Source organism: Helianthus annuus, chromosome 15 (genome assembly GCF_002127325.2).
Source record: "Helianthus annuus cultivar XRQ/B chromosome 15, HanXRQr2.0-SUNRISE, whole genome shotgun sequence".
Classification (NCBI taxonomy): Eukaryota; Viridiplantae; Streptophyta; class Magnoliopsida; order Asterales; family Asteraceae; genus Helianthus; species Helianthus annuus.
In genome coordinates, this window is record NC_035447.2 from 150,551,760 (window position 1) to 150,560,448 (window position 8,689).

The 8,689-nt window shown below is 36.9% G+C and overlaps 1 protein-coding gene across 2 annotated transcripts; it reads right to left on the bottom strand.

Annotated features, from left to right (window-relative positions):
• Positions 1–1,702: 1,702 nt before the first annotated feature.
• Positions 1,703–7,676, bottom strand: LOC110912921 (ribokinase). 2 transcript variants are annotated; one of them, XM_022157757.2, is made up of 7 exons: positions 6,936–7,676; positions 4,460–4,645; positions 4,169–4,364; positions 3,391–3,529; positions 3,223–3,292; positions 2,044–2,087; positions 1,703–1,946 (listed from the first exon to the last, which is right to left on the bottom strand). In XM_022157757.2, exons 1-4 carry the CDS (start codon positions 7,551–7,553, stop codon positions 3,438–3,440), a joined length of 1,092 nt encoding a protein of 363 aa, XP_022013449.1. In that variant the 5' UTR covers positions 7,554–7,676; the 3' UTR covers positions 1,703–1,946; positions 2,044–2,087; positions 3,223–3,292; positions 3,391–3,437. The 2 variants fall into 2 exon arrangements, with proteins under 2 accessions (XP_022013449.1, XP_022013447.1); XM_022157755.2 differs by lacking the exon at positions 3,223–3,292.
• Between the last annotated feature and the right edge of the window lie 1,013 nt (positions 7,677–8,689).

The following is an 8,689-nucleotide window of genomic DNA, read 5'->3' on the forward strand; positions in this document are numbered from 1 at the left end:
AATGGGTTCACCTTTGGAACTAAACTAGTCTGACCACAGCATTTGATTTTTTTAACGCCCAACAAATCAATTCCGAGCACTCTTGGGGTACCCACTGGATAAACGGAGTATTCCGAGAGTAACCTGACACCAATTCCAAGGAAAACCCGGTAACCACCCGCCCGTATACACGACGGTAAAATTACCGATAAAACTCGTTTTTTCTCAATAATCGAACCTAGCATTTGATATTTATAGTTTCTGTTCACGGTTTAGAACTTGAAATGGAAGCAAATTGACTGCTTACCTTTTTATTAATTATTTAATTATTTCCATTTCAAGTAGCGCTGCAAACGAACAACGAATACGAACAAGTTTTTGTTCGTGTTCGTTTGTTAAAAAAATATATGTGGAACTGTTCATAAATGCTTACCGAACGCGATTTTATATTTGTGTTTGTTTGTTAAGGAAATGAACTAGTTTGTATTCGTTTGTGTATGTTTGTTAATTTTAGGCAACGAATGAAAACGAACGATGATGAACACAAACTAATGTTCATGAACACAAATAGTAACAAACGAACACAAACAAACGTTCATGAACAAAATATATAATACATTGACACTTATTAAATATTTTATTTGTCGGAATTTTGAAGTATTTAAATAAAATATAAAAACTAAAAACACTAATGAACTATCGAACACAAATGAATACGTTACCGAACGTTCACGAACACAAATGAACAAGCGCGCCCTCTATTCATGTTCGTTCATTTAACTAAACGAATGAATTTCTTGTTTGTGTTCATATGTTTAAAAAAATGAACGGACACAAACGAACTTCCCGCCGAACGGTTCATGAACTGTTCGCTAAACGTTTGGTTCATTTGCCGCCCTAATTTCAAATATCTGGTTGTTACAATTAAGGATTAAAAAAAGCAAACCGAACCGTTTTGGTCGACCCGTTGACGTTAAAAAAAATATAATTTTAAATAAATATAAGCTGTTTTCAAACCTAGCTCACGTGGTCATGCCAACCAAAAAAAAACTGTTGTTCGTAGACCTTTGAAACTAAGCTAGTCGGACCTAAAGCATTTGATATTTTATATTTTCTGTTACGGTTTGAAACTTGAAATAAAATCAAATATTCATGAACCGTCTTTGTTATTTATACAACTTTATTACACAATAAGGATTAAAAAAAAAATCGTCAAACCAAACCGTTTTGGCTGGTTGGTCGACCCAACCAACCATGCAAGTTTGGTTTGACGTTTCTCAAACTGTAGCTAACCATTTGGTCCAAATTTTCGTCAAACCAATTGAACCGAATCGTGGACACGGTGAGTGTGTGACAGAGCCGGCTGGTCTCCCAAGAATTTGGACAAAGAACAAGACAATAACTTGTATTTATAACTTAACTGTGCAAAAGAAACATATTATGCAGAAGGAAACTTAAACTCTACCTAAAACATGGATAGAACTAGTAAAAGTGTGTTTGGCTAAAATGTTAATGTGGGTGATAGCAGTATGTTAATCGTGGTTGTTTGGCGGGTCGTGGTCACACTTGTATCAGTGTGTTTGGCTAAATTGTTAAAAAGAACCATAAAACGTTCAACGAAACCATGAAAGTGGCCTACCCACACCACTTTCTTGGTTAACTGGTTACAAGCAACCAAAAACATGCAATTACTTGCTTTAAAAGCAAGAATTAACACACCATAAGCAAAACCCACATTGATCATCAAACAACCAGACAAAGATTTGAAAAAACAAACAAAACAAAACAAAACGAATCATTCATTTATTACCGATCTAAGCACTAAAAAAAAGGTCAAAACACAGTCAAGGTGCAGTTTGTAAATTTGTATCAGGAACCTCCTCTTTGAAGGAATTACTGATGGGATTTGGTCCTGAATGCACCTCATGCAGCTGCAACCTCCGACCGCTCTTATCCTCCATGAACGACTAAATCAAATAAACCAAAAAAAAAAACGCGTAAAACTACTATCATTAATAATTAAGAAAACAACTAAAAACAAGAAGATTATGAACGTGATGTTACCTTTTCGTTTAATTTTGACGCACTGAATTTGCCAAGCTCGGCATCTGGTAATGAAACAACTTACATTAGTGGGTAAACAGACATGAAAACAGAGATTTAAAGATAGATTTTTAACCTTCGAGGAGTTTCGAATGCAGAGATAATTGAGTTTGAAGAAGCATGAGAAGAAATATAAAGCAAAGAGCCATTTTTGTATCTTAAAGAAACAGTCAAAATATGGCAAATTTTGTTTGAGAGAGAACTATGTATGTTAGTGAAAGTAATATAGTACATTAATAATGCTCTTTAAAGGAGACATAAAAAAGATAAAGAGGGAAAAAGGCTCAGATAGAGTTTACTTTTCCTCTATTTTTTAATATTTTATTTCTTTCGAAAGAAATCCAGACGTCGTGTAGGTCAGTGTGTGCGTTAATCAGGCACAGCAAAAAACAAAAAGACGATTAGGTGATTTGATATAGTAATACACGCGGCTCTTGATCAAGTTCAATTATTAATGCAAAACGATGATGTTTAACGTTAGAAAAAAATATGACAGCATAAGAAACTGGAGGCCTGAGTTATTTTAGCATATGGTATACTAAACAAACATGGGTCCTGTATAAGTATAAAGAATGTTAATGCGTATATATATACACAAACACAATACACATGTATAAAGACAATATATCTACTTTATAAATTATTCGATAAAATTTATTGGATTTCTATGCACAAGTAATACAAATCTAAAATATAGAAAGTTCATTAAAAATCCAGTTAAGATTATAACAAAAGAGATTTTTCTAGTTTTTGTTAGAAAATAATAAGGTAATTCAGTTATAATTAAAAATTGTTTGAAACAATGAATGATAATACTTACTGAAAATAGATAAACAAAATCAAGTTACACTATAATTCTTCGTTCCATTCCATTTTAGGATGGGAAAAAAAGAGAAAAACACAAGAAAAATCATTGTTTGGGTATATCTATAATTTAGTGTCAGTGTCAGACAAGCTTTTCGCAGATATTTTAGTGTCCATGTCCATGAAATACGTGAAATTATTTCGAGTATCTACTTTATGTTCATGTGTCATCGTAAGCATCCATCAATGTACAAACCTGACTAATCTTTTACCGTTTTTTTTTTTTTAATTTGTACGTGAAATTTTTGTTGGGGTGTCTACTTTACTTTCACGTACCTACTTGGCTACTTTACGTTCTGAGAAAGCGGTCAAGTTTGTACATTCCATGAAATTTATAGTGACACACCTACACAAGGTGGAAACGGAATAAGTTATTCCATTCTTTCTCTGATTCCAGTATACCAAACACTACCTAAGGCAATGCAAAAAAGAACCGAGTTATACCTTATTTATGTCCAAACGGGATCCTAGTTAAATTAACTTTATTTTCCCTAAATAGATTGAAGAAGATCCAAGACTGCCTTCCTACGAGGCATGCTTGGGATCGCTCCCTTTACTTGGACACAAAGAGAAGCTGCGGCAGCTGCAAATAACAAAATAAATCATAGTAACCACACATATACATATATAATAGGCGAATTGAAAATAAATAATCCCACCTAACTCAATTTGGCCGATAATAATCCCAAGTCAGTTATTGGTCGATAATAATCCGAACTGGTCATTTTTTTTTGTAAAATAGTCTGGCGTTAAAATAGCTTAACGGAGTTAAGTTTTTTTCCTAATTACAAACCGATATTTTAGGGCTTTTGATCAGAACGAGGATACGAGTCGATTGATGTATACTTACCTCGAAATACTGCCCCAACCCACGAAAACGGTGCTTCAATTGGGGTGTTTAAACTTCCAATCAACAAAAATCAAGCCATTTCAAGCACAATTTCGAAGTAAGTTTTACATCAATCGACTCGTATTCTCGTTCTGATCAAAAGCCCTAAACCATCGGTTTGTAATTCGGAAAAAAACTTAACTCCGTTAAGCTATTTTAACGCCAGACTATTTTACAAAAAAATTGACCAGTTCGGATTATTATCGGGCTATCGGCCAATATCTGACTTGGGATTATTATCGGCCAAATTGAGTTAGGTGGGATTATTTATTTCCAATTTGCCTATATAATATAGACCAAATATTAATAAGAAAACAGCATATGCTAGCTAACCTGCAAATCTCAAGCATTCAGCTTTGGATTTCCCTTCAACAAAAGCAACAGCATAAGCAGCAGTAAATGTATCCCCTGCACCCGTTGTATCAAGCACTTTTTCAGCCGCAATAATACCTTGTTTAATTGGTTCTTTTCCTTCACTGAACAAAACCGAACCTCGCCCACCAAGTTTCACAAGGACCTCTTTAACCCCCTGGTAATAATATAATAATCACCAGAAACCGAAAAAAGAGTGAGCTTTAAAGCGAGATACAGTAGTAACCTACAAGTTTTAACTCTTTAACTTACCAATTTGTGACATTCAGCCACAGCTAGGCTAATTTGTTCAAAAGTTTCGGTCGGCATTCCCGTTAAACGCGCAAGTTCGCTTTCGTTTGGACTTAGAATGTCGACATGTCTTAGTAGCTCTACAGGAACCGATGCATCCATTCCTCCAGCATCAAGAATCACAGGAACACCTGCACTTCTTGCAGCCTGTAATCATAAAGCTCAGAATAATTATATAATTTCAAAGGGTTCAAATCCAAATTCAATAGCATATAACACCAGAATCTAACATACATGAATTATGAATAGCATGTTGCTATACATACACCACCCTCACATATCATACGGGCTGTATAACTTTTGCAGACCAACGCCCTGTCACATCAGTCAGTTTCCATTTATCATACGGGTTGTATAAAGGTTATACGGTTTTCTGACCACCTTGAACCATTCGTTCAACAGCTTGTATAAAAACCTTAATTTATTTTTATACGGGCCCGTATAACCTTTTCTATAAAGTTATACACACAGGTCGCATAACTATATAAAAAAGATCATATGGACGCATAACCTATTAGTGGTGTGTGGGGATAGTGTGCCAGTGGTGTGCGTAAAGCCTGTCCAACGGATGTTGTTAAAGATAAACCACCCCCAAAAAGTGTAAACCAAGTCACCTATCACAACATACAGGCGTCGTAGTGACACAAAAAAAAAAGTTATACGACTCCTATGGGTTGATCAATGATCACATAAGTAATTTCTTTGTTGGTCACGACCATAGTTATTAAAGGCGTTAGACGCACTCAAGGCGCATAGGTCTTGCCTGTGGCCTAGGCGCAAGGCGCAAAAAAAGCGCGGGCCTGAGGAAAAAAAAGCGCACAACAAAAAAAAACTTAAAATATTTTTATATAATAGAAAGTTAATACTATTCTTCAAACAAAATAAAACTAAAGCTATTATATAACATTTTATATCGTCTATTTAGTACCAAAAGTTATAAATGCTTGTTTATAAGTGTAGTTCGTTAGATAAAAGTAGGAAATCTAGCTTGAATCTTGCCAGAATTTAAAGAATTTGGCCGGAAACTCTCCAAAATCTAGGAATCTCACTGGAATATGCGCATTAACCATCACCTGGAGAATTAAAGCGCAATTGCCTTGACTTTAGGCGCAATTGCCTCGCCTTGCTAGGAAATTGGGCCTAGGCGCAAGAGGCGATGGCTTTTAACATCTATGGCCACGACACCACGCAAGTCGTATAATTTTGCTCTCATAAGGCCCATATCGCCCCTATCTAGGGATGGGATTGGTATAATACCCGTACCCATACCCGTACCAATGCCAAAAATACCGGTACCGAATTTGAACAAAACTAGGTACCAAATATATAGGTACAGACTTAGGGATGTGCACGGTTCGGTTCGGTTCGGTTCGGTTATTAGCATTATCCGTAACCGTAACCGAAGTCATCGGTTAATCGGTTCGGTTAATTCGGTTAATTTGTCGGTTTTCGGTTCGATTCGGTTAATAACCAATTCAAACAAGGGCTAATTTTTTTTGCTTAGAAATACATGTAATGGAGGTATAAATACATGAAATAGATGTATAAATACATGAAATGGATGTATAAATAAATGAAATGGAGGTATAAATGCATGAATAGATGTTTAAATAAATGAAATGAAGGTATAAATAAATGAAATGAAGGCATAAATAAATGAAATAGAGGTACTATTACATGAAATGAAAGTATAAAAGATGAAATACATGAAATAGAGGTATAAAGGCTAGAAATATATAAAGAAATAAATGATTCGGTCCGGTTCGGTTAATTTCGGTTAACCGATGATAAAAAAATTATCCGTTAACTGACTTTCGGTTGATTCGGTTTCGGTTAATTTCGGTTCGACGTTCGGTTTTGTCGGTTTTCGGTTCGGTTTCGGTTAACGGTTCGGTTATTGCACACCCCTAGGTACAGTACGGGTATTTTCGGTATGGTACCCGCTTTGGTACCATTTTGTTTTTATTTAGTTTTTGAGCACTTGTACGAGTACTAAATAGGTAAAATTGACATGCGTACCAATATAGTATGGGTACCAAATAGGTAAAACTAGTCCGAGTACCAATACGATACGGGTACCATATAGGTGAAATCAATACGGGTACTATAAATACCATAATACGAAATAAAACATAATACAAAAAAACTTTTAAAGGTCTACATAAAATTCGGTAGCAGTACCCGTTTTTACCCGTACTCGTACTCGTGCCAATACCGAAAGTACCGAATACGAAAATCAATAAAACTGGGTACCGATACATGTACCAAACACCTAAAATTGGTACAGGAACGAGTACGGGTATTTGGGAAATAAAGCTCATCCCTACCCGGCTACCCCTATCATATGACCCATACGACATTTCGCGAGATCTTTAAACAACATGTGGCGTTCCAACATATAAACATAGACAAACATTACAGTACATCAAGCTAGTACCTTTGCAACTTGAACATTAATACCATCAGGAATCTCCCTCTGCAACAAGACAATCCCAGCACTCTTGACAACCTCCAAATCCCCATCGCCCAAACTCTGACCCCAGCCACACATGTTAGCCCCCCCAACAATAATAATCGAGTTCTGCCCACCCGATTGAAGCATAACAACAGCATGTCCAGTAGGCACTTCTCCAACTTCCTCCACATAATCAACCACCACCCCACCACCCACAAGCGCATCAATTATCAACTTCCCATGTGCATCATTTCCGACCCGACCCACAAAGTAAGTCGGGTACGACAGCATTCCACCACACACTGCCTGATTAGCCCCTTTTCCGCCGGCTAGGGTTTGGCCGGTGGTTGCAGATATCGTCTCCCCCTCTTTGGGTAGCCGATCGATCTCCACGTAGATGTCGGCGTTGGCGGATCCGACGACAACGAGTGGCGGTGGTGAGGGTTTTGCGGTGGAATTGAGGGTGAATGATGGGAATCGTTTTGACTTTTTTTGTGGGGATTGGGTCATGAAATCGGGGGTTGATAGATTGATGGCTGGGTGGTTGGCGGTGGTCCGGGAGTGTGCTTGCCATGGTGTCGCCGGTGAGAGTGATGTCATGTTTCCGGTTAGTGTAGTTCGATGTGTGATTTGTGGATTGTGATGGGTCAGGTCAATGAAGGTCAATAATGAGGTGTACGTCTATCCTCTTCATAAAAAAATAATAATAAAGTGTTTTTATCTGAGTTAATTAAACCATTACTCCATATGCTTTATGGAAAGTAAGAGTAACACTTTAACTTCTTTACAGCAAATTGAGTTATCTTTTATCTGAATTTTGAAAAGTAAATTGAGTTATTTTTATCTGAATTTTAAAACGTGCTCTTTAAAACATTTAATTTCATTTTATGTCCAAAAAACATATGTTATATAACACTTTAAGTCCTTTACACTAAACTGAGTTAAATTACTTAGTTAGGTTTTATTTAAGGCAAGGACAAAAATGCTATTTCATAAATAAATGCATTAGATCCTATTTCTCTCTCTAATTGTGCATCACCCTCACCCACTCTCTCTTTCTCTCTAACTATGCATCACCACCACCATTATCCAGCCACTACCTCTCTATGGTCACAAAAATCATCCCTACCACCACCATGATAAACCTGAACATCACTAACCCATAACATCCATCCCATATCTCTCCAACCCCTCTCTCCTTTTCTCCCCCCCCCCCCCCTTGCATTTTATGGCTACCCACCTCATAACCTCCACCATCACCAAATCATTTAGCCAGAAGTCCCGATCGCCACCACTATCAAATCATTTGTAGTAGCAAATCACCACCATAACCGAACCATATTGCTCGAAAAGTGAAGTTAGATTTGAACCATCACAATCGTCAGATCTGAAACAAAAATTGAAATCAGATCTGGTATCACCATTATCACCATCTTCTGAACCAGGGATTTAAGGAGATGGGGTGGCTGTGATGGTGGTTGTTAATTCTTTGAAATATGAAAAGAAATAGGGCAGTTGTGATGGTGGTTGTTCAATGTTTGTGCGTCGGTGATAATGGTGGGGCAAGTTCCGACGATATTGGAGTGGTTGTGATGATGGTTTTGATGGTAGTTGTTGTAACACCCCGTGTTTCCGAAAGTCAAAGTCAAAGTCAAGATTGAAGTCAAAGGAAGAAAAGATCGCTTATAGCAATCTGTCTCTCCTTGCTCAATCCCTGTTTTGACTTCTTTGGCTGT

Bases quoted from the DNA above. Each gene is read 5' to 3' on its own strand.
- LOC110912921 (XM_022157755.2), bottom strand. From the start codon at position 7,553: ATGACATCACTCTCACCGGCGACACCATGGCAAGCACACTCCCGGACC. The intron at 4,646-6,935 runs GTACTAGCTTGA...TTATGATTACAG, and splicing joins TTAATGTTCAAGTTGCAAAG to GCTGCAAGAAGTGCAGGTGT. The intron at 3,530-4,168 runs GTTAGCTAGCAT...TGTTATTTGCAG, and splicing joins TGAATGCTTGAGATTTGCAG to CTGCCGCAGCTTCTCTTTGT.